The sequence below is a fragment of the Aspergillus neoniger genome (assembly GCF_003184625.1).
Source record: "Aspergillus neoniger CBS 115656 unplaced genomic scaffold BO87scaffold_14, whole genome shotgun sequence".
NCBI lineage: Eukaryota > Fungi > Ascomycota > Eurotiomycetes > Eurotiales > Aspergillaceae > Aspergillus > Aspergillus neoniger.
The window spans coordinates 26,692-50,666 of NW_020291142.1; the positions used below are offsets into that span (position 1 = coordinate 26,692).

The 23,975-nt window shown below is 51.7% G+C and overlaps 8 protein-coding genes across 8 annotated transcripts; 5 read left to right on the top strand and 3 right to left on the bottom strand.

Annotated features, from left to right (window-relative positions):
* Positions 1-299: 299 nt before the first annotated feature.
* On the top strand, positions 300-2,074 carry BO87DRAFT_333364 (CAAX prenyl protease RCE1). Its single transcript, XM_025620411.1, has 4 exons — positions 300-707; positions 760-800; positions 873-1,253; positions 1,309-2,074. Exons 1-4 carry the CDS (start codon positions 653-655, stop codon positions 1,828-1,830), a joined length of 999 nt encoding a protein of 332 aa, XP_025480155.1. The 5' UTR covers positions 300-652; the 3' UTR covers positions 1,831-2,074.
* Positions 2,075-2,607: 533 nt separating this feature from the next.
* Positions 2,608-3,875, top strand: BO87DRAFT_376045 (sucrase/ferredoxin-like domain-containing protein). Its single transcript, XM_025623192.1, has 2 exons — positions 2,608-3,080; positions 3,139-3,875. Exons 1-2 carry the CDS (start codon positions 2,892-2,894, stop codon positions 3,829-3,831), a joined length of 882 nt encoding a protein of 293 aa, XP_025480156.1. The 5' UTR covers positions 2,608-2,891; the 3' UTR covers positions 3,832-3,875.
* A 237-nt stretch (positions 3,876-4,112) lies between these two features.
* Positions 4,113-5,469, bottom strand: argB (ornithine carbamoyltransferase; the record flags this gene model as incomplete). Its single annotated transcript, XM_025625989.1, has 1 exon — positions 4,113-5,469. One exon carries the CDS (start codon positions 5,467-5,469, stop codon positions 4,345-4,347), a length of 1,125 nt encoding a protein of 374 aa, XP_025480157.1. The 3' UTR covers positions 4,113-4,344.
* Positions 5,470-5,729: 260 nt separating this feature from the next.
* On the bottom strand, positions 5,730-8,713 carry fluG (extracellular developmental signal biosynthesis protein FluG). Its single transcript, XM_025623193.1, has 3 exons — positions 7,380-8,713; positions 6,076-7,324; positions 5,730-6,013 (listed from the first exon to the last, which is right to left on the bottom strand). The coding sequence occupies exons 1-3, from the start codon at positions 8,706-8,708 to the stop codon at positions 5,784-5,786; spliced, it is 2,808 nt and encodes a 935-aa protein (XP_025480158.1). The 5' UTR covers positions 8,709-8,713; the 3' UTR covers positions 5,730-5,783.
* A 3,308-nt stretch (positions 8,714-12,021) lies between these two features.
* On the top strand, positions 12,022-13,589 carry BO87DRAFT_307358 (allantoinase alX; the record flags this gene model as incomplete). The annotated part of the gene is made up of 2 exons (XM_025619391.1): positions 12,022-12,519; positions 12,576-13,589. 2 exons carry the CDS (start codon positions 12,022-12,024, stop codon positions 13,587-13,589), a joined length of 1,512 nt encoding a protein of 503 aa, XP_025480159.1.
* Positions 13,590-14,684: 1,095 nt separating this feature from the next.
* Positions 14,685-17,254, bottom strand: BO87DRAFT_376049 (putative glycerol-3-phosphate acyltransferase Sct1). The gene has a single exon (XM_025623194.1). It carries the CDS (start codon positions 17,025-17,027, stop codon positions 14,898-14,900), a length of 2,130 nt encoding a protein of 709 aa, XP_025480160.1. The 5' UTR covers positions 17,028-17,254; the 3' UTR covers positions 14,685-14,897.
* Positions 17,255-18,548: 1,294 nt separating this feature from the next.
* On the top strand, positions 18,549-20,819 carry BO87DRAFT_415479 (3-propionate hydroxylase; the record flags this gene model as incomplete). Its single annotated transcript, XM_025626690.1, has 7 exons — positions 18,549-18,745; positions 18,842-19,083; positions 19,141-19,251; positions 19,308-19,452; positions 19,504-19,658; positions 19,718-19,875; positions 19,931-20,819. Exons 1-7 carry the CDS (start codon positions 18,637-18,639, stop codon positions 20,817-20,819), a joined length of 1,809 nt encoding a protein of 602 aa, XP_025480161.1. The 5' UTR covers positions 18,549-18,636.
* Positions 20,820-21,054: 235 nt separating this feature from the next.
* On the top strand, positions 21,055-22,846 carry BO87DRAFT_458545 (DUF3500 domain-containing protein). Its single transcript, XM_025628885.1, has 2 exons — positions 21,055-21,560; positions 21,634-22,846. Exons 1-2 carry the CDS (start codon positions 21,344-21,346, stop codon positions 22,722-22,724), a joined length of 1,308 nt encoding a protein of 435 aa, XP_025480162.1. The 5' UTR covers positions 21,055-21,343; the 3' UTR covers positions 22,725-22,846.
* Positions 22,847-23,975: the final 1,129 nt, after the last annotated feature.

The window sequence follows — 23,975 nt, forward strand, 5'->3', positions numbered from 1 at the left end:
TACTCTAGCCGATTCCCAGAATATCATAGCAGTCAATCCATGTGTCATTGGCAATTGTACTAGCAATAGCACTATACCGAATCTTAGCGACGCGGTGCGAGACTTCATTAGGCGCGGTATCACGTGAAGTAGCAGTCACCACTTGAATCGCTTCGGGATGTCATGTGACACAACACCATGGACTGGTGGTTGACATCACGTGGGACCATGATACAGCTCAATACAATCCAGCAAATAGGCGCAAATTTAAAGTTTCTTAGGTTTATACTTGTTAAATGGTATTATCCGACTGGTAATCTATTTTCTCACAGCCAGCGCACACTAGAATGCTGTAAGTGGTTGATTTGGCAGGCAAGCGGGCCTTGATTGACAGGCATCCCCAGCCTTGCCTGGATGCCTCGATGCCTGTAAAACTCGGCATTCACAGCCGACCTCGTGTTCTCCTCGCTTCTCTTTGTCCAACTTCGTCTTGACAACGCCGGGCGCTCTTCAGCTATTGTTCTTCGGGATAATCTTAACCCAAATCATTCTGTTGCTTTTGCTGTTATGATTCCCTTCTTGTGTGGCTGAACACATTCCTCCTGACAACCAACTCTCTCATTCCGAACTGCTGCGCGCCCGGCATCCTAAGGCTATCACTCTTTAAGCAGATATGGCTCCCGTTGGTCTCCTGACTAAACTCAGGACTCTGATCGCAAAGGACTATGGTAAATTCATAAACTATATGTTTTTTATATCATTGTCTGACTTATCCCGCAGATGCGCCTGCCATTTCAACACAGACCGCGGCCTTTCTCTCGGTATGCACTTCTGATCATTGGCTCCTACCAACTATTATTGCTCTTTTGGCCAGTATCTGATTTACGTCCTAGGTTTGCCTTACCCTGGTCTATGTGGTTCCTTTCTATGTGAACCCCACGACCCGGCCATCGCCCACCCTGAGTAGAGATGCGCCGTCGGTAATCCGGGCCAGAATTAGAGCAGTGACATTCTCATGCACCATCAGTAGCCTGGTCGTCTTATGGCTACTCGCTGCCAAAGAAAATGCCTCTTTCTCACGAGCTCTCCACTTCTTGGGATGGTGGCCTGTCGGTCTCGTGGACATTTTCCGCAGCTTGCTCCTCACAGCCATCCTATTCGCCGGTCCACTGTTTGAGCGTGGTATTGCTGAAGGCGAATGGAGAGAGTGGATTCAGGGAGGCAGAGTTACTGCATCGCTTCGCAGCTGGATTGGATGGAGAAACTATGTAGCGGTAAGTTCATTCTATCACGGCAATGCCTGGCTTTTTGACTAATTGAACGATGCAGGGTCCCATCACCGAGGAGGTCATGTTCCGCTCAGCCATCGTTCCCCTTCATCTCCTTGCCAAGGTTGATCCTGGCCGCATCGTATTTGTGGCTCCTCTCTATTTCGGCATTGCTCACGTACACCATTTCTATGAATTTCGCCTCACTCATCCTGACACATCGGTCGTCGCTGCTTTATTGAGATCAGTCTTTCAATTCGGCTACACGACGATTTTCGGCTGGTATGCCACCTTTGTCTACCTTCGTACTGGGTCTCTTCTGGCAGTTATCCTCGCCCACACTTTCTGCAACTGGTGCGGATTGCCTCGATTGTGGGGAAGAGTAGAGGCGGGCGTACCCATGGGACCGCCCATGGTCAAAGGAAAAGGATCTTCTGACGCGGCATATGGCCAACTCAGTCTAGGCTGGACCATTGCATACTACGTGATCTTGGTCGCGGGGGCTATTGGCTTCTTCCAGGCGCTATGGCCTTTGACAGATTCGCTGAACGCATTAGCCAGCTTTTCTGTTACGGCCAAATGATTATAATGAAGAGAAACAGCATATAGCGGACGGATGATCTGAAGGGTCGCAGCATCGACTTCTTGTCTGTCTTGGGCCAAATGGCCAGCTTTTCGGTTCATGGATTTGTCTGCCATCATAGCGACAAGCATTGTTGTGAGTAGCTTGACCGCATGCAGCATTGTTATGACCATAGTATTCTTAATGTCCAACATCTCAATTTGATCGAAATGAATTCTTATATATGCATCAAGGCAATTTGGACAATTGTTGATCAAAGAAACATAATACATGAAAGTGATGTGTACTACTGTGTTTCATAAGCGAAACTGAGTTCAATATAATACAGTGCTAGGTACTAGTAGTACTCCAACTAGCTGACTGATTATAAGTGTGGATCATGATGCCATAATATGGATCATAAGTTACAGACAATGTTGATTGCAATCATGATGATGTCCTAGTGTGACTACGGTCATTCTCATCATCTTTATATATTTTGGCCGGCGGATGAGTGCCATTACTTTTAGTATCATCCACAGCGCACCATCGATACTATGTCTTGAGCAACCGATTCGTGATCTGCACACTTGCAACGCGCAGGCAGTCTTAGTAATTAAATCCGAACAAGATCAAGAGACAATGTAAAGCAATGTATTCCCCCGACCAGTTACCATTCTCGGATTATGAAGGCGGGACTCGGGAATCTCCGCTATCTCCGACCGCGCCGAATCCTCCGCAGCTTCGGGGTTGCTCTTTTCAGTTTCCACCACCCACTCTTACTTCTTACTGCCATTCCTAACCAAAAACTCTCCTCTTTGCCTTCTTATATACCTCTCCAAAACCTTCATTCCCTCGGTACATAGAATATGGCCGGACGACAAAGAATAATACGGGCAGCATCGCTGCAAAGCCTGGCGCCAATTTCCCGACCCAACCGCTCCGCGGCAACATCAGCTCGCCTCTTCTCATCCACATCCCTCAGCTCAAACCCTGCGCGCATACCCCTGGACATCCCTCCCCCATTTCCCGTCACCAAAACATGTCCCGAACCAAGCTGCTCCTGCCCGGTGACGCCGTCCATGCCCGCCCCCATTGACTACGACCAGCCGCTGAACGGAACGATGGCGGCCTATGCACAGCAGCTGCTCATCTGCACCGGACAACGAGACTGGACGAGTCGCATAGAAGAGGACGGTCAGGGCCAGAGCTGGGGTGAGATGGTCCGAGGATTGAAGCGCCTGCTCGGGCGTGGGGGGAAATATGCCGACGTAAGTCATACTTCATCATCATGTGGTCGCAATATCCCACTGACAATTGCTACGATAGCCCTTCAACAATATCCTAGTCACCAGCTCCTCCTTCCTCCCCTCGTCACAATCATCATCAGAAACCAGTGCAGCAACCCCCCAGACCGCATCCGCCTTCCTCTTCCCTAGCTTCAAATACTTCCCGTCCGTCCCTGTCAATGTCCCCGAGTCCGCATCCGCCCCCGCAACAACCGACCTCTCGACCTTCGTCCGCGCATTCCTACTCCCCAGCGAATCAAGGCATGGCGGGCAGATCCGCGACCAATCCCTGGCAGCTGAGTTTCCAGATGCTGTTGATCTGCAACATTCCCCCGTTGTGTTGATCTGCGGGCACGGTGGTCGCGATATGCGATGTGGTGTCATGGCGCCGGTTCTGGAGACTGAATTTCAACGGGTGTTGCAATCTAAGGGATACACGTCTGCGGGAAGTGATAACAGTGTTGTTGATAGCCCCGAGCATGCACATATCGGGTTGATCAGCCATGTTGGAGGACACAAGTATGCTGGAAACGTGATTGTATATATCCCTCCCGGAATGAAGGGAGCTGGCTCTTCCTCGCCGCATCCGTTGGCGGGTAAGGGTATTTGGTATGGGCGTATTGAGCCCAAGCATGTGCAAGGAGTGGTGGAGGAGACGATTTTGGGTGGGAAGGTCATTACGGATCATTTCCGGGGGGCGGTTGATCGGGAGAGTGGGGTGTTGAGGTTGTAGACTTGAAGGTTTGGTTTGGTGGTAGAATATATTGTATAGTAGAGAATAGATCTTGTGTTTATGATAATGCTAAATCGGAAGTGAAGCGTATAAAAATAGAGCTGAAGACTAGAGTCAGGTTAATGGAGCGCGTGGGTGATGATACTGACTGAGTGAGGTCTGCTGTACAATTCCATAAGACAACACATCAGCTGAATATTGAGATAGTGAACGGAAGTCTGTCAGACTGACGGCTATATGTCCATTCATATTCTCTCTGATATTGCTTACGTACCAGAAACCCCAACCCCAGGATCATCTCCGCATCGGCTTCCCGGCTCCGGGGAAAGCAAACATCGGGATGCCGTTCTGAAACAGCATGCATAACACACCAACATAGTACAACAACAACAGCCAGCTAAAGCCATCAACACAGCTCAATTGCGAACAAAAATACAAGCTATACATACATACAGGACCACAAATCTTTTATTTTTCCCCACCCAATCCAACTCCCTACTCAACTCCACACAATCACTCAATCTTCCCCTTATTAACCACAAATCCCTCCAACGCCGAAATAGCCGCCCACAACCTATTCTCCGCCTCAGGGAAAACCAACGACCGATGTCCATAAAACACCTCATCAGCCACCTCCTCAGGATGCCTAGGAAGACAATGCATGAACCTCCAACCCTCATTGGCCCCACCCCTCTTGGCCAAGTCACTCGTAATCTGAAATCCAGCGAAATCCCTCAACCTCTTCGCAGCCTCCTCCTCCTGTCCCATCGACACCCAAGTATCAGTAACCAACACATCCGCCCCCTTAACCGCCTCCTCGGGAACATTCGTCTGCACCAACTTTCCGGGGGACTTGACACCCTCGCCCGCCTTCTCAATAATCTCCAACATCTCCTTAGGGATCTCATACCCCCTGGGTGTAGCAACATTAACATCGACGCCCATTTTCCTGGCACTAATCGCCATATCGAACAGCACGTTATTGGCATCGCCCACCCAAGCAATCTTCAACCCATCCAATCCCAACCCTTCCAACTTCCCACCCTTGGTCTTCCCAGAACCACCAAAATGCTCACTGATCGTCTGGAAATCCGCAATGGCCTGCAATGGATGGTACGAGTCACAGAGAGCATTGATGACGGGCTTGGTGGAGTGCTTAGCGAGGTCCGCGACGTCAGCGTGCTTGCCTACGCGAGCAACGATGCATTCGACCATGGAGGAGACGACCACGGCAGTGTCGTAGAGGGATTCGTTGACTCCGAGTTGGATGTCGTCCTTGCCGAGGAACATGGGGTGACCGCCCATTTGGACGACGGCGCCTTCGGTGGAAATGCGCGTGCGGGTGCTGCGCTTGCTGAACATCATGGCGACGGTCTTGCCGGAGAGGGCGCCGTGGAGGGATTGAGGGATGGAGCCGGATTTGATGGCACGCTTGTGGGAGGAGGCATTGCGGACGAGGGTTGTGAATTCGGTCGGGGTTAGGTCCGCGATTGAGAGCAGGTGGCGCGGTGCGAAGGGCGAGGTTGCCGGCGTTGCGGCGGAGTGGCTGCTCGAGGAGTAGAGCCGGCGCAGGGCATGGCGGGTTGTGGAGGGCCCGTAGCGGGCGGCTGTGGCCGCTGTGCGGAGGGGGGAGGGCATTGTGGGTTTGGTGGGAGGGATTGGGAGGAATTCAGGAGGTGGTGAAGAAGAAGAGAGATGGGAAATGGAGGTGAGTCAATATAGGTAGGACATGACTGGGGATGCTGTCACGTGAGAGGTGTTGAGGGAGTGGGCCGATTACGGAGGACTATGACTCAATAGTTTGATTTGGTTGGCGGATGAGGAAAAATAAGTACTAGACTAGTAGATCATTCTGTGCTCCGTAAGGATTTTGCTAGGAAGCTGTAGAGGATGTAATGATGGTATTGGCTAACTATGATTATGCGCTATGTATGTATGCACAGGGTATTTGATTAGTATCTCTCCACCAGCCACTTCCGTCGCGCTTCTGCCTCTATTGCATTCAGCTTCTTGCTCTCGGCTCGTTTGACGGTGATATAGTTCTCAACCAGAGTGTTGCCAAGCACATCCCGGAGAGCCTTGTCGGATGCCATATTGTCCAGACTCTGTGTCAGGGTCGTGGGGATTTGGGTGGTGATTCCAAGGGCACTGCGATCCGCCTCGCTGAGTGTTGCTGCGTCATCTACACCAATTTGTTAGCATGTGTGTACGCTAGAGGACAGCCTCACTGGCAGGAATACTTACATAAACAGTCCTGCAGGGTCAGGGGCAGCTTCTCCTGCACACCCAGAGATCCTGCAGCCAGAATTGCAGCCATCGCCAGATACATATTGGACAGACCATCAAGCGCCTTGATCTCCCAGTGACCCGCAGAGATCTTCCGGATGGGTGTCTCGCGGTTCTGAGTGCCCCAGGCGACCCACTCGCTTCCAGCCCAGAGGCCGGAGTGCATCCGGTCGTAGCTGACATCATTAGACAGTGTGAAGGCCGTCAAAGAAGTGAAATGCTTGAGCACACCAGCCAAGAAGCTCTCCTCCTGAGTCGCTGGAGTCACGGAGACATGCGCATGGGCGGCTGAGCCAGCAGCGTGCGAGTAGGGTCGAGGGTGAAGGGTTGCGCGGTAACCGTGTTGTTCAGCGACATAAGTCACGACCTGTCGTGCCTTGAGCAGGGTATCGACAGCAGCGACGGGTGATCCGGGTGGTAAAATGAATTCAAACTGGCCCGGGGCCGACTCGGCGTGGAATTGTTCGAGGTCAATGCCGATGGATGCAAGAGTATCGACAATCTCCTCGAGCAGCGGCACCATACGACGGGTGTCTCGGGTCATCTGAGACCAGGAGTGGTTGCGCACGCATGGAACAAACTCTTCCTCATCGGTATCCGGGTTAGTGACGCACTTCAGCAGAATAACCTCAATCTCGAACCCGCAAAGAACATCGATTCCATGCTTGGCACGCAAATCAGTCGTCACGCGGCGCAAAAGGGTCCGTGGGCATCCTTCCACCTCCAAACCCTCCTCAGAACGCCCCCAAGTCATAACAGTGGCGCTCTTTGAGTCGATCCCCACATTTCTAGAGAGAGTTGAGAGATCTGGTTCGAGATAGAACTGGCCGGTTGTGGAACCTTCCGGACAGACTGTATCGGACTGGAGCATCAAGAATGTCGCTGTACAGATACCGATCCGACGTTGCTTGCGAACAATCTTAGCAAATTCCCGAATAGGGAACATCCGCACCCGAACTGTGGAAGTGTAGTCAAAGAACTGCATCCAAATATACTTGACATCTGGATTGCTATGCATGAAGCTTTCCAAAGCGTCGGTCGAAGAAAGTCCAGATAGAGTGCTGACGGCAGGGACCAGCCTGTCATCGTAGGTAACCGTCTCATTCAGGCTATACAGGCGGTTGGAGTTATGGAACAATATATCAGCAGCAGCAAGCTTGGCCTGGTCGATGCTGTGATCGCCTTGATTAACGTAATCCACAAGAACCTAGCAAGAGTTAGTTTTTGAATGGACATATGGGGTTGTTTTGAATGGTACGGACCTTTTCCAGTGCGTCGCGGAACTGCTTGTTCGCCAGCCAATATGTCTCCGGGAAGAAATGGCCATCGGTACTCCACAGAAGGCGGGTTGTGGGTACAATTTCCAAGCTCTCGCGGATGATAGATTCCTGAGCGTCTCGACTCACCATGGGAAACACCTCCCCAAGGTCCAGATACACGTTCGGGTAGACACAGGCGAGGTAGCCGGCCTCCCGAGTATACGGATAAGCGGAATGCAAAAGCACAAAGTCCACCTTGGGATAACGGGCAACCAAATCCTGTAAATATGCGGGATTCGAGAGTATTAGGTTGATATCATTATCTCCGAGTCCTGTGTGCAGTTGCAGGGGTTTGTTGGGTCCCGACGCATCACTCTCCTTGGCAGATTGAAGCTGGTTCAGGGCCTGCCTGACCAGCCAATCGTTCAAAGGTTTGTCCTCCACGCGGTATGTAGATCCAGACCCTTGCGACAAGGTCCGGGAGAAGGACTCGAGGAGGGTCCCGTCGTCTTCATCGTCAGTCACTTGGACGTTCAGTCCAGTACGGTAGCAGATGACCGATTTGAAACCTACCACCACGGGATCTGCGATAGCCTCTGAGATCTTCTGGTTGAAACCCTGGCGGAATTGGTCCAAATACTGTCGAAGAACGGTGATGTCGCTCGAGGACGTATCAAAACCATTGGGAAGGATGGAGGCAAGGACTTGGGCGGCCACAACTTCAATCCGTACGATCCGCTTGGTCGGAGCTGTGGTAAACCGATCATGCCAAGCAAAAGGCTCGATATCTTGATCCGTAAGCAGATCATCAAGGAGAAGGCTATGAGTGCCTTCCAGACACCGACGGATCAAGCCATCATAGTCACGCTCGACGTATTGATCGCGAGCCGCTTTTACGCGGTCCCACTCGGAAGTCGGGCAATCGTAGAGGGTTGCTAGCTGGGCGGCGGCACGCTGGAGGGGTAAGGTGGACGGAGCATTGTGTAGGGCGGGGCCTTGGGCCTCAGAAGTAATCTGTTCAAAAGGATATTTTGCGTAGTTGCTGGCTGCGGCCTGCGCGAGGAGATTATGGGCGTGGTTGTCGATAAGAGGATGGGTTTGGATGAGGCGACGAAGAGAGGTGAGCGGATCCATGGTGCGCTGATTGATTGGCCGGTTCGATCGATCGATCGTTTGCGGATCACGGTTAGTCGGCCAGGATTGACCGTGCGCCTTGGAACCAGGAAGGAAGAGGGGAAGGAAGAGGGGAAGGATCAAGGCGACTGAGGCAGTTGACAGAAGTGAGAAAGAGGGAAGAGTGAAAGACGACTGAGAGGAAATAGAAGAACTCATAAAGCATCAAAAAAAAAAAAAAAAACGGCGAGCCTAGCCGATAAAGAGTGAATGATGAAGAGAGAGAGAGAGAGAGAGAGAAGGGGGCAAGTAGACGATGCTTACCCGATTAGGCAGCTCGCAAGTAACCGCCGACCGGGAAGGTCCTATTGCTTGATTCAGTCATTCGCTTTTCTATTCATTGAATCTCATGGCCAAGCTCCCTGATAGACCTGGTCCGGAGTTCTCTCCGAACCAGTTGCAGGTGTAGCAGATGGTCATGTAAATGGCGTATATGCTCCGAGGTACACAAGCGGGCAATCTCGACGACCGGAGCTCGTCAACCATACGCAATCCGGTATCTTCCACGAGCTTGGGCGGAGTCCAGTTCCACCACCAGGTCGATCATCTTCATCGGAAGAATTCCTCAGGTTGGTTATTCTTATATATCAACTTCCGAGGATTACCCCTCGAACGTTTCTGGAAAACTTGACGGGCCATGGAGGAGGTGTCTTGGAGCAGTTTTCACCTCCTTCATCCTCATAGGGTGATTCGGGCGATAATCCTCCGCTCTTGCGCTTTCTTCGTGGCCCGATTGTAGAAAAGCCAGGGTGTATTTACAATTTATGCACTATACGTGGAAGTCCGCCTGAGCAATCACACCGTGCTATGACCCAGATGAGACATGCTGACGACTGACAAGTCCGCTGTCACCAGAACACTGGTGGGGATACTTAAATAGAGCCATGTTACCGGCGTAGAAAGCTCCCAACTAGGTAACCAGCTCCCCTCCTCCAAGTCACCCCAATACATCAAAAACGGAAATACCCCCGGAGGGCCAACAACACCAACAGGATATGACTTCGGGTATTTGCTAACCGGTGAAGACTAGAAAGAAGAGACCGGCCTGGAAACCAAGCCACCAAATTTGCCCTACGCTCCGGGTTCAGCGGAGGCTGTTGTTGGTTTACGCAGACCTTTGTTGCGGGTTGTACACGCCCCTGAGTACACCCAGAAGGATGGATAGACGGACGTCGACCAGCACGAGCTGTTTTCGACAGCAGGTGTCCACCAATCCGTACATGGTACCTTTGTTACTTTATTAATCCCACAGGTGGGTGCGGGAAGCAACGGGCCGAGGATCGGCTTGCCGAGGCACAGTGAAAAGAAAGTGTGGCCCCAGCGCACTTGGGACTTCCGAGTCGGAGCCTAGCGCCTGTTTGACACTGAGTGAGGTCGATGACAGCAGTGAAACATAACTCAGGGGTGCTCACAACCTCGAGACACTACATAGACAGACATGCGTGGATTGCCACTCGGGCCAGTGCAGCGGTAGAAGTGTTACATGATCAGGTGATGTGCTGCTTACCAGTAACCAGTACAAACGAAGCAAACAGTCTCGGCCAAGTATCTACAGGGTCAGGTACTGCTACTATTGTAGGCAGGTCTCTCAGCAGGTATGTACGTAGTCTGGCGCATAGACCTGCCTGCCGAGAGCAACGATAATAAACTTGCATACCTGGCGAACTTACTAACCACAAAGGGTGTGTCACACGCACAGGTGACCAAGACTCCAGGAGTGCATGAAGACGGGTTGTAGTTCACATGGGTGAAGGCCGCGAGACAGGTATGTATGGTATGGAAACATGTGATGACGTTGACGACTACTGCAGTCAGACCTGACAAGGCACACACAGACACTGCAATGTGATGGTCAAAGGCCATTACTGTCTCGTTTCATCATCATGAACAGATCGCTCAGATCAGCCGGAGGTGTCAAAAAGTTTACCATGATTGTTTGAAGCCATCCATACTGAAGTCAAACTGCTTACAGACAGAATAGAAGCTGATCATATATCGGACGAGTACGTAGGTACTGCCGACACGTCTTCTCATCCAGGTCAATAACATCTGGGTATTAAGCAAAGGCGGGGATGGAGTCTGGAGGAGAAGAGGCCTGAGGCCAGCAGAGAGGAACACCCCACGGGCACATGGGCCTTAGTCAGCTCCCCACAGCGCCAGGGGCTCTGCACCTAACTAATTACACTTTCTCACATTTCACTTGCCTCTTGCCTCTTTTGCCACAACATTCCAGTCGACGGGGATCAGTCCTCACTTCTTTTGCAGCCTGTTGACGTTCTACATCACCACGTGTTTTGTTCAACTAAACATAGACAAGGCACGGGAAAACCGGTCTATAGATGCAGCCCCTCTGAGACGAGACAGGTCTGAAAGAACTAATTGACTTGGCCATCGACAATTGCAGGGTTCGACCGGACCCAGGAGTCCCCGAAAATCCCCGATCCTTGGCACGGTGATCACAGTCAATGACAGGCGTGTAAGCGAAGCAAAGCATGCAATTGACTTTGTTCGCTGAACTCGCTGCTAGCGGGACAGAAAACGAGCAAAAGTTGGAGACTACGATAGGTAGGCAGGTCTGATAACTCGGCTAAGGTGAACAGCGATAACCGTCCAGCCGAAGCGAGGGTGCGTGAGACAATCAGGGTGGGTGAATTTCACAAGGCCTCATGACCTTTGTTCCGCTAGAATTTTGATCGAGTAAAGGAATTGCCTAAACGGGCCGGAATTGGAGATTTGATCGAGTAACAGCGGTGAGGAGGCAATCACTTGCATTGCAGCAGGAGAGGTCCGATGGCGGATGCCGGAGGCGCCCGATAGCCCGACCCATGGTTCTGACTGGCCCAGAAGATAAGCCGGAAATTCTCTTCACTTTCCCCACGAGGGAATACGTCCCGAAATGGCAACAATGAGGGTGTACAGACGAAGGGGTTGTCCAGTGGAAAAGGCATCCTCTCGTTTGGGGGGAGGGAAGAAGGAGAGGAGGTGGACAAATATAACCTCCGGTTATCGATATGGTGATAAGGGTAGTTACCGGGGCAGGCACTTGCAGACAAACAGGTCAGGCGTGAAGAAAGAATGGGCGAGAAAGAGAAAAAAAAAGAAAAAGACGCTTGGATGGCAAGCCGGTGGATCCGTCAAAGGGGGTGGAGCCAGGTTTTTGTTACTCGATGGGATTATTTGGTTCGATCGCCGTGGGTCTCCAGGGAACAATGGCGGCTTATCTTCTCAAACATTTAAAGCCCTTATCGCAGCCAGCAATTCGTCCTCTCGCCTTCTTCATCCTTATCAAGTCAATTCATCCCTTGCCTTTTGACGCCGGTGGAGCCTTTCCGCATCAGTCTATCGCTTATCTCGTCTTTGCTTCTTTAACTTTTTGTCCGCCCATCCTGGCTTTGATTGCTCTGCAGCTTCATCGTTCTTTGCATCTTTGGCCTCTCTTAGCGCGCAATCCTTCCAATCGATCACCCTCACCATGGAGGCTTCTCAGATCCCATCCATTGCCGTGATCGCCTCGTCGCGCGCCGTCATCTCCGGCCGTTTGACATCAGCCACCATTGTCATCTCTCGCACTACCGGCAAGATCACGGCCGTCTTTGATTCGGTGATCCCGGCTTCTGATTTCCCTGCTGGCACACCCTATACTGATTATTCCCCCCACGTTCTGCTCCCCGGTCTGGTTGACGCCCATGTCCACCTGAACGAGCCGGGCCGCACCGAATGGGAGGGCTTCTATACCGGCACCCAGGCGGCTGCCTTTGGCGGTGTCACCACGGTCATCGACATGCCCCTGAATGCTATTCCTCCTACCACCACGGTGGCCAACTTCAAGGAGAAACTCCGTGCTGCCCAAGGGAAGTGCTGGGTTGATGTTGGCTTCTATGGCGGCATCATCCCCGGCAATGCTGGTGACTTGAAGGCCCTCGTCCAAGAGGGTGTCCGTGGTTTCAAGGGCTTCCTCATTGACAGTGGGGTAAGTCTTAGTTGTCTCTTTCTAGAGGATGTAGGTGTGCTGACATATGGCTCTAGGTCGACGAATTCCCTGCCGTGTCTTCCGAAGACATCCGTAAGGCCATGGCTGAGCTAGCGGATGAGCCCACGACCCTCATGTTCCACGCCGAGATGCTGCCGCCCTCCACTGATTCCGAGGAGAAGGACCAGGCTCTCGAAGGTCCCGCAGAGGCGTACTCGACTTTCCTCGCATCCCGTCCGTCGGCGTTTGAGACCTGTGCCGTAGAGGAGATCATTAACCTGTCTCAGGTGGCCCCCAAACTCCCTCTTCACATTGTTCATTTGTCTGCCATGGAAGCTATCCCTCTGTTGCGCAAAGCCCGCGCTGATGGTGTTCCTATCACTGCGGAAACCTGCTTCCACTACCTGTCCTTGGCGGCTGAGGAGATCCGGGATGGAGACACCCGCCACAAGTGTTGCCCACCCATCCGCTCCCAGTCGAACCAGGACGCTCTGTGGGATGAGTTGGAGCGCCATGCGGAAGATGGTGTGATCCAGACGGTCGTCTCGGACCACTCCCCCTGCACCCCTGATCTTAAGCTCCTGCCATCCCACGTCCCTGGCTGCTGCCCATCAGACGGCGACAGCACTCAAGTTGACAATGAGGGTAGCTTCCTTTCCGCCTGGGGCGGTATCTCATCAGTTGGCCTCGGCCTTCCCATCCTGTGGACGGAGCTTAGCCGTCGCAAGGCCCTGAAGGCAGCAGACGAAACCACGACCCAACAGGCTCTGCAGGACGTTGTACGACTCTGCTGCACCAACACTGCCGTCCAGGTTGGCCTACAGCACCAGAAGGGTGACCTTGTCCCCGGCCACGACGCCGACATCTGTGTCTTCGACGACACCGCAGAATGGGTCGTCGAGCCCAGCACCATGCTCTTCCGCAACAAGTGCTCACCCTACCAGGGCCGCAAGCTTCGTGGACTGGTCCGCGAGACCTGGCTGCGTGGCGAGAAGATCTTCAGCCGCGACGATGGCTTCAGCACCAAGACGCCCTCCGGAGGCTTGCTTCTGGAGAAGCGTGCTTTTTAAGACCTCTCACTCCTCCCACCTGTCCCGAGCCACTCATCATCACCCTTTAGGACTGTTGACAGCCCATTAAGCGGATGACACGACACCTTCATCATCTCTTTCTGCCACAAGCATCCTCATCATCTCATATACACAACCTGACATGATACCCGCAACCTGATGATTTACTACTAATGAGCATTCGCAGCATATACATCAGCGCATAGACTAGTATCCCATAAGCGACGGTGTAGACAGACAGCACCTCGATAGACACGAATACATCATCTTACTGAATATTTCTCTTTCCAAACTATACTTTTGCAGTATAGTAGTATAGCATAGCATAGTGCAAAGTAGTAGCAGTGATGAGTAGTAAGTAGTAGCATGTGAACAACAACAAAATGAATGGATAACAAACCCCCACCCCCTCGCCACTCGCCCCCGGATCGATGAAGAAATTTTCCAAAATCATCATGATGGATAACTTTGTAGATAAGTTAGTTAGTCAGTCATTGCCCCAGAGGTAACGAAATCATGACAGACAGACTTAAGTAGATAGTTAGACAACCCGATGATCCTTTCGCCTTCACCACCATCCCCCTTCAAGTTCTCAGGTTTCTTACTACGTACTTCGGCTCCCCACACGTGCACGCGCCCTTTTCTCGGACCTCGGAGTTATTCTCGCGGACCAGGATTATTCCACTGAACTTTTAGTGTTGATTATCATCATCTACTAATCAATTAGTTAGTTAGTTGATTAATTACTTGGGGTCTTCTCCCCGCTGAAACTTCAGGTTATTTTCTTTGTCTTTCTCTTTTTCTTTTGTGAAAAAACATCTAGTACCCTTTTAGTTGGGTTCATTGAGGGGGTGAACGTTTACTGATGAAACATCTGTCGGCCCGGATTCTCTTAAAGAAGGGATAACAGGAGATAGGTGGCAGATGAAAGGAATTCATTTCATGATTGATTTGGCATCGCCTAGGTCCGAGGGATAGAATAAAGGGCCAAAGCAGGGGGGATTTGAATCACGTTGAAAACAAGCGGTGAAAAAAAAAAAAAAAAAAAAAAAAAAAAAAAAAAAAAAAAAAAAAAAAAAAAACAGACATGATGACAAGAAAAAAGACAAGAACAGAACATGCTTTGTCAAAACGCCGAATAATAAGGCCTACGCCATGCTACGGAAATCCCGCTCAAAGAAGAAGCCGACAGAGAGTGAACTAACATGGACATGAAGAGAGATTTTGTTGGTTTGTGCTGATGATTGATGGGTTCATAGGTCGAGAGGTAGTAGTTCTCGTCCATCCTCGGCGGAAAAGCCAAGACGACTATTTCGTCTTCTTCACCTCCTCCACTGCAATGTCCCCGCTGTGAGCGCTGGAACCGTCAAGCGAAACCACATCTTCGTCGGGGTCGATTTCGTTCCGGACACGTTGACGACCGCGCTCTTGCATCGAGACATGAATCCGGCGGTTGACTTCTCCAAGATCGTCCTTGGATTTGATGGAGAGGGGCTTGAGGAGCGTATCATACAGGAATCCCGCGCTTCGGGATCGGCTCCGGCTGGTTCGGTCTTTGCTGCGGTTGCGACTTTCGGGCTCGCTAGGGGGCATGCTCTTGAGACGGGATTGATAGGTGTCGTCCTCGGGGTGTTCGTGCGAGATAAGCTTCTCCGATTCAAAGTCAGGGAAGATCTCAGGGGCGAAGGTGTCGATTACGTCCACTACTCGTGCGGAAAGGGCCTGGCGTTCAGCGCGGAGTTTGGCGAGCGAGTTGGCGGATCTTGGGTCGAGGGCCCGCAGAAGAGGAGGTAGGGATTTCAGAACGTCGATACCGATCTCGCCGATACGGAGACCCGCGAACGACACAGAAATCATGAGACCGAAGAAGAAAATCGAGAAAATTGCAAGGGGGATCGAGTCGGAGATGTAAGTCCTGGCGTTCAGCCACCATGGCGCTACAGACGCGTAGTATCCGTCATGGCGGCAGTAATGGAGCCAGATCGTCACAATTACGGTATACCAGGTATAGAGGGCTGGTGCCAATCCCATGGCGACCAGGATCTTCCACGTTCCAACGACGTCGCGACCCTCGAGCTTGACCACGGAACCGGCAAGGGCCTTGCGCTGCTTCTTGACCGAAACAACCTTGGCCGTCACGAAGACAGGCCAGAAAAGTGCCACCGATGGCAGGGTTCCGATCGCAAGCGTAAGCAACTCTCCCACGCGGTATAACAAGGTACCAAAGACAAGCCACCACGGCCGATGAGTCACGTCACCCCATTCAACCTGGTGATCCCGAATTCCGAGGGCCCGGAGACGGCGGTTATAATCGGAGATGGCCTTCTTCAACTGGAGCACCTTGGGTTCATCTTTGAATTGGGTGTAGCCTTTGAGAAGTCGGCGGTTCAGTTCGATCACAACGGGCAGAGGGAGCTTCATTCGCAAGGGCTTATACAGTCGTCGGGTGGCTTGGATGACCATCAGGGTCTCGTGGTCGGGCGCTTGCTGGGTTACTGCAGTGAGTGCTTCCGTGATTGTTTCCAATAGAGATCCCACGGCGTTCCGCTTCGAGTTTCCACCAGCCTTGAAGGCCTCAATCTGATCCGGGTGAACTTGCACAGGGTTACCGAACTCAACGACGGCACGGGAACGGAACTTGTTCGGATGGAAGTAGTTCATGCCGCATGGGATAATGGAGAGACCGCAGTTGGGATCCTGCGCGAGCGTTCCGAGGGCGATAATGGCGACACCGGCCTTCAAGGGCAACAGACTAGGACGATCATGACTTCCGCCTTCCGGGAAGATACCGATACAACCACCTGCGACCAGCTCGGAATACACGGAAGCGAACATCTTGCTCTGATCAATGTGGGGGGCAGCCTTGAATGGGGTACCCTTGCGCAATGGCTCGTAGAGAGGATGGTCCTTCTCGAATTTCTTGAATGGTTTCCGCAGACGAATTTCCTCGGGTCCTAAGATCTCCTCAATCGCCTGTTGTTCCGGACTCGTTTTGCCCACACGCGGGAGAATGATGGCGCCGCCCACCATGAATTGATCGGAAGTGAAGTCGGTTCCCCTGCCACGGACCAGGGTCGGATCGTTGTCAGGATCGGGGAGGTAAATTTCACCCTTGGCGGGTTTGACATGGTCCATCGATCGCACGACGGGGAGAGCGCCCATGCACCCGGCCATGGTGCCGATGTACGGCTCGCGCATGGACTTCTCTGCGATCAAAAACGAGGTTCTGCGACCGGCATAGTGTTTCAAGATGCGCATCAACAGAATGGAATCTACAAACTGATTTGCATGAGGGGCAGCGACGATGATGACAGGGCCGCGTTTGGGAATCCGCCATGCGCCGCGCGAGTAGACCTCGCGGAAGAAGATGTCCAGACAGAGAGTGAAAATCCACACTCCGAGGTCGTACAACCACGGGATCATAAATCTGCGCGCCATGACTTGCGTCTGTAATTTGACACTAATGCTAGATAGTGGTGCACAACAGGGAATCAAGAGCAAGTATAGAAGAAGAAAATCGAAAGGGGAGAGAGGATTATTTGAGATGATATGTGTTGATCTCAACTCATGACCGCGGGGGATTTAATTGCCAGTGACGTTGAGGCAACAGGCGGAGTTTCTTGGGGCGGACAGCAAAAACAACGGCGGCAGCAAAGCGCGTTGAAAGGGAACAAAAAAAGCCGGGGAAGAGGCAGAGCAATAAGAACCGTCTGATTGTTCTTTCGCAGGGGTTCTCCGCCTGTGGGAGGTTGGTTTCCCTTAATCCGTGGCTCAAAGGAGGAGGTGTTACCGCAGCTTGCCAGATAAAATGTCGCAATAATCCAGCTTCACCGGCAAAGAAGCTTCGCGAAAAAAAAGAAAATGTTTTAAGAGGAAAACCAGTGAGCGAAGAATGATGATGTTCGGTGTTCCACCCAGACTAGACTAAGACTAGGCCTATGCCGGAGAAACCAAAACGGGTCTGAGCTAATCAATCTGGGAGAGTTACTCCGGTGCAGTATCGCCGGGGTAGGAGAGGTGTATTGCCAATTGTTGGGATCTCAACAGAACAGTTGGGAATAAATTGATAGGGTGCAGCTGGTTCGATAGGTAACTGACAAGTAGACCAGGATGTGCGAGAGTTCTAGAGCTTTGGCAAGTGAAAGTGCCAATCATAGCATCGGGCTTGCTGGTCGATGAATCATGGGATGCGCGCGGGGTTCTCGGATGGGCGCGTGGCGGTCACGTGCCACTCTCGCCGTTGCGGGTAACCGGACTTGGACTAGCGTGTCGTTGGCCCATATGGTTACGGTATGGTACTCTGTTGCGGTAAGTTACCCCGCAGAGTTGGTAGTCTGGACGGTATCAGTTGGGAGTTGAAAGCTCATCCTTTCACCTATAAGGCCTTCGGTATGGGATATATTTCGATTCTCACCCGTTACTGCTTCATGGTGACACAAGAAAAGGCTTGTAGAGGGACGGGGGAAAGTACCGGTCTCAGACTGACTATACTAGATGCCATGAACAGCTTCAGTCTCATAGCATGGCTAGCGGATTGCCCACGGCAAACAGCTCCAGATCCGATCGGAACCCGGGGAAGGGCTAGACGCCTGGTCGCCATTACCAAACACAGCGACTCCATTCGTCAAGAGTCAGACTGAATCTTCCACCAAGTGGTAGAGAAGCGGGTGGTGGGGACTCTCATGTGGGGAAGAATGGGGTGTTACTTGGCGGGCTTGAAATGAAAGGCAGACGATAATGTTGTCAACAAGGCGAAGTTGAAATCCAAAGAATATGAAAATGAGAAGGATGAAAGCATGAGAGATGGAAGAGTAAGAGACGCATCCCCGCATAGAGGGCCGGATTCTCCGCAATTTTCCCACTCTGATTGGAGTGGGGGATGCAAGGCGCGCGAGTCAGCCGCGAAGGACAACAAACAGGTCGATCTCACGTAGTGATAACTATAGCTTTTCCCACTTGCTCAATTTTAGGATGAGCCAGTATAAAAAGGTGCGGCGGATTAGAATAGACAGACATCCATCGTTAGAACCATAGACAGACCGACAGCATGTCGCCCACCAAGGAGGACATCCACTTCGACGACGATGTGCCTATTTTGATCGTTGGGGCCGGCCCATGTGGCTTACTCCTTGCGTATTTGCTTGCCCAACTTGGAGGTATGGGACCGCCCCTCCACGATATAGGAAACTCGTCACGAGAGGAGAGAGTCCGTTCTGAATAGATTCGCTGACTGTCATCTACTTGACTTTTAGTCCGATCTCTGCTATGTGAACGCTACCCCACCAGACTGCAGGCGCCAAAGGCACATGCACTATCGCCCAGGACACTTGAGATATGTCGGCAGTACGGCCTAGATGTGAACGAGATTCGCAGCATTGGAACCAAACGCGGAGAGGCGTTCTGGGTCAATTTCATTACCAGTTTGAGTGGCAGACAAGTCGGAAGACTTCCGTATGAGCGCATGGATCCAGCTGTTTTGGAAAGCACACCCACGGTATGACAACTATGTGAAGACCTCAAAATCCGAGATACATGCTCATGTTAGAGATAGATGATTCATAACATCCCACAGCCAGAATTTGAGGAGCTGGTGGCTAAGCGGTTATCCAAGAACAATATGGTGGAGATACGCAAGAATCAATCCTTTGTTAGACTGACTGATGTAAGTTTCATGGTGGATCGTGAAACCAATCTAGAGCTGTTACTGATAGGAAAAAGCGCGGTGATTATGTCTTAGCCACCATCGAAGATCGCGCAACACAACATGAATATACTGTGAAGTGCAGCCATCTTGTGGCATGCGACGGAGCAAAGAGTGCGGTCCGGAGATGTCTGGGAATAGATAGCGAGGGCGAGGACTCTTGTATGTGGTACAGCTGACCCATTCAATACTTCGAGGCTGACCACTACTTAGATGAGACCATGATGACTATCCACATCAATGCTGACCTGCACCCTGTGGTCAAAGAACGAGTCGGCATGTTACACTGGGTGATGGACCCAGAAGTATCCGGTTTCATTATTGGGTACGACCTGGGAGGGAACCAAGTCTTGATCTGTAATTTCGATGTGAGTGTCCTTGATTGCTTGTTTAATTCAAGAAACAGCCAGAAACTAACTCCGTGTAGGCTGAAAAGCACCCAGTCAACTCATGGGACGAAGCGCTTTGTCGCAAAGTTGTTGACGCAGCTATTGGTGCAAAGATCCCATACGACGTATTGAGTTATCGACCATGGATATTGAGTAGGAAAGTCGCCCTTGCCTACCGAGCAAACCGTGTATTGCTGTCAGTAGTATTGCATTCCAGTCTCCACTTGGTACGTGCTAACACAGTCGCACAGAGCCGGAGATGCTGCGCATTCTTTCCCACCTACTGGAGGATTGGGACTGAACAGCGGTCTAGGGGATGTCCATAATCTCGCATATAAGCTCGCCGCAGTGCATCATGGATGGGGTGGTGACAAGCTTCTGGACAGTTATGAAGCTGATAGGCGGCCAGTTGCCTGCGATAACGCTGAGCAGAGCGTCAAGAACGGCAAACAGATATTTGGTCTTTTAAAAGCTCTCGGGACTACCGATCCCGATGTTCATGTTGCGAGGCAGAATTTATTTCGCAACATTGAAGACGCACAAATGATGAAGGAGATCAACAAAGGCATTGAAGGCCAGCGGGAGCACTTTGACAACCTTGGTCTTCATGTGGGCTATGTCTACGGTAACCACAAGCGCCCAGACTGTGCCTCGACATATGAGCCCCTTTGCATTCCTGGAGCCCGCTTACCGCATGCGTGGATCAAGTTATTGACCCCAGACCAGATCCGACTTCCTCCCATTGACTGTTCCTACGTAACTGAGTTTCTTCCCGAAGAGCTAAAACTGAAACAGTTCTCCACGCTAGATTTGTGTGCGTTTGACGCTTTCACGTTCATTGTGGACATAAGATCAGCCGATCATTGGGGAAAGATCATCGAAGAAGTGAAACGGCAACTCCCCGGCAAATGTAGTGGGCTAAAACTCGAGATGATGACCAGGGGGGCAAACTTTGACCTTCAGGCCGGGGGTGGCGAAAAGTGGGTGGCGCTGACAAGATTAGCGGAGGGCCAGGCAATTCTAGTCCGCCCCGACCAGCACGTCTTAGCGCGCTTTGAATATCCGGGGGGATCTAGTGGGGTATTGGGGGAATTGAGGGCGCATCTGGCGTGGGATGAGGGTGTAGGTGGTTCGGGGTAGAAGGACCAACGGACAGACGGAGTTATGCAGAGCCGTCGGGATATCCGGGAGGGTGGGCTGATATACGTCTGAGAATGAGGGACAATGTGGTTTTAGATAGTAGATTGGACAGTATCACTCTGCAGAGACGTCTAGTATATCCGACGGGTATAAAATCGATAATCGTTCGCATTGATCGCCCATATAGTAGATGTGAGTAAAGAGGGAAGACCGGCAATGGCGAGGCAAAGTGTGGAGGAAAGCAGTGTCGGATAAGAAAACAGCCGCTCTCCACCACCCACGGTGGGGATTTGTGTGGAGAGAGCGTGGGGAGTGACGCCACGGGGAAAAGAATCCCAAGAAGTACGGAAAGCAGATGCCGATCGCAGTCTCACTACACGTTCAGCTATAATAACTACGCGTCGCTGCCTGCTTCCTATTACCCCTCCCCCTCATTGTCTCTCTTTTTTTCTCAATCTCCCGGTTCCCTCCTCTCCCTGCAACACTGGCTCATCCTCCTTCTGCCTTGTTGCAATCCGCCCATCATGTCCCACTCCGCCGCTGAATTGCAAAAGCCTACGGGCGAGTACCGTCAATACTTGCCCGACCTGAGTCTGAAGCGCTTCCAGGTGATGCGCAATCAGGATGCTCATGAATATGCCCATGATTTCAAGACGTTGAAGAACCCTCCGTGGCTGCATGCGCTGTATATGCACTGGGTTGATCTGCTGCAGGAACCCTTCAAGGGTGTAACCACCGATGGTAGGTTCTTTTTCTCCGATACATTCACCCCGCACCGCCGCTTCGAAGGGCCAATGCTAATCAATTGCCAAAGGAAATGTTCGCCCCGGCTTGTTCACGCTCCAAGATGAAGATGTGCCCGTTGGCGACATTGTTGAGTCCGTTCAGAACGTCCTGTCCCTTGCCGACGACAAGCAGCGCCAGGCGCTGTCCTATCACATTGACTCTCCCGAATGGAGGACCTGGTCAAACCCCGAATTCCTTTTGGCCCATAAGGGTCTGCGCCTCGACGAGATTGACAACAAGCTGCGCGATGCCATCATGAACGTCCTGAAGACCACCCTGTCGCCCGAGGGCTACGACAAGGCCGTCAAGGCCATGCGCATCAACCACTTCCTCGGTGAGCTGGTGGAATCTCCCAAGGTGATGAACGAGTTCTCCTACAACTTTGTCCTTTTCGGTCGTCCCTCGACCACTCGGCCATGGGGCTGGTCCTTCTATGGCCACCATCTTTGCCTCAACATTTTCCTGTACAAGAACCAGATCGTCGCCTCCCCGTGGTTCACCGGCGCCGAGCCCAACGAGATTGACGATGGCCCGTACTCGGGTACTCGTATCATGCAGATCGAAGAAGAACTCGGCCTCCGACTGATGCAATCCCTCACCCCTGACCTCCAGCAAAAGGCCCGCGTATTCGAACAGATGCACGATCCCGCTATGCCCCCCGGCCGCTGGAACCGCGATGACCAGCGCCACCTGTGCGGAGCTTACCGGGATAACCGCGTCGTCCCTAACGAGGGTATCACCGTCGAGGGATTCACCGAGGAACAGAAGAAATTCATGTACGGCATTTTCGAGCAATACCTGCTATACCTCCCCGCCCGGGCCCGTCAGATGAAGCTGGATCAGATCCGCCAATACGAGTCGGAGACGTACTTCTGCTGGATCGGTGGATACGGCGACAGCGACCCCTTCTACTACCGTCTGCAGAGCCCCGTGGTTCTGGTCGAGTTCGACCACCACTCCGGTGTCTTCCTCAACAACGAGGAGCCCAAGAAGTTCCACATTCACACCTTGTTGCGTACGCCGAATGCCGGAGATTACGGACAGGCTTTGCGGGCTCAGATCCCCGCTGTGGAGGGACTTAATGGGAAGGAGATTGTGTGGGAGAAGTCCGCTCTGTGAATGTCGGACACGTGTCAATATATGATGATGTTATGTGAATAGAGTGTTATATAGCGTACATACATATGGAATCCATGATATCCTCCAGGATGGCTATGAGGCTGTCACCATCCTGACAAACCACTTCTCGATCTGTGAAATCTAGATATTGTCCCTTAGGCACAAAGCTGCTCCGAAGAAGTGAACTCGGACTAATGGATCAGTTGGATCCATTCATCGGCATAGTCATTAAGAGGACAATAGCCGATGTCGGGGCTCAGAAAGGGACCGGATCAGCGGAGGAGGGAAGATGGGTCAGGAAATAGTCTTTCTTATAGGGACAGACTTCTCCCACACTGTCCTCATTCGCCCTATCTGTTTCGTAGCTCTTTACTTCTTATCATGAGCTAACGGCCTCTGTCGGGGATATCGGCTGTTGTTCACACATCGGATTGCGATCATGCCGAGAAGTCCTATATACATGTTGCCATAATTTTCCTGTGAATCTATTCGAAACGTTGAGTGAGTAAACCTTCGTGAATTCGGAGAAGACAGTGCCAGTCAGTAAGTAGTTGACTGTGTATAATGTGGATGTGTATAGTATCAACTAATATTAGCGTGGTGGCTATATTTTGTCTTGTGGGTCCTTGGCAAATCCGGTAGTATGGATTATGACATTTCACTTCCATCTCATTTTCATGCTAGTTTAGTGCTAGTATAACGAACTTCTCATAGTATGGGCACCACTCTATGAGCGGGCATATTTGTTGTTTTTAGTAGTAGATTAATCCACTTGCTGAGGAGGTTACGTGATGGTTTTCGACCTATTTGGTGTCTCTTGCTAGGCATAGCCACAGTCTATTGGGACTCTACTGCAGAGTATATTCTTCTTGTCTCAAGTGCCGCACTGATCATATACCGAGTTCAGCTTGCTTGATTACATCCGATTCCACCAGACTTTTGTCCCGGAGATGACATCTCCCGGATCTAAGGATAAAACCAATAGTATCCTGCATTATAATGCACAAGTTGCAAGGATGTCCAGTAACGTGACCAACAACAACTCCCGAAAGCGACATCTTGCTTTATCATGCCCGCTAAACCGTAAATCCTTCTCAAACTGGACTCTCCCAGCGCAATGCAGACAAGCGAGCAAGCAAGCAGGCAGACAGGCAGGCAAGGCACTCTCGGCTCCGAATTGGGCCATCCACCTACTGACCCTGCTGCTTCAGTGGCCTGTCACCCGTTTCCATGTCTGGCTGCCTCGCCAAT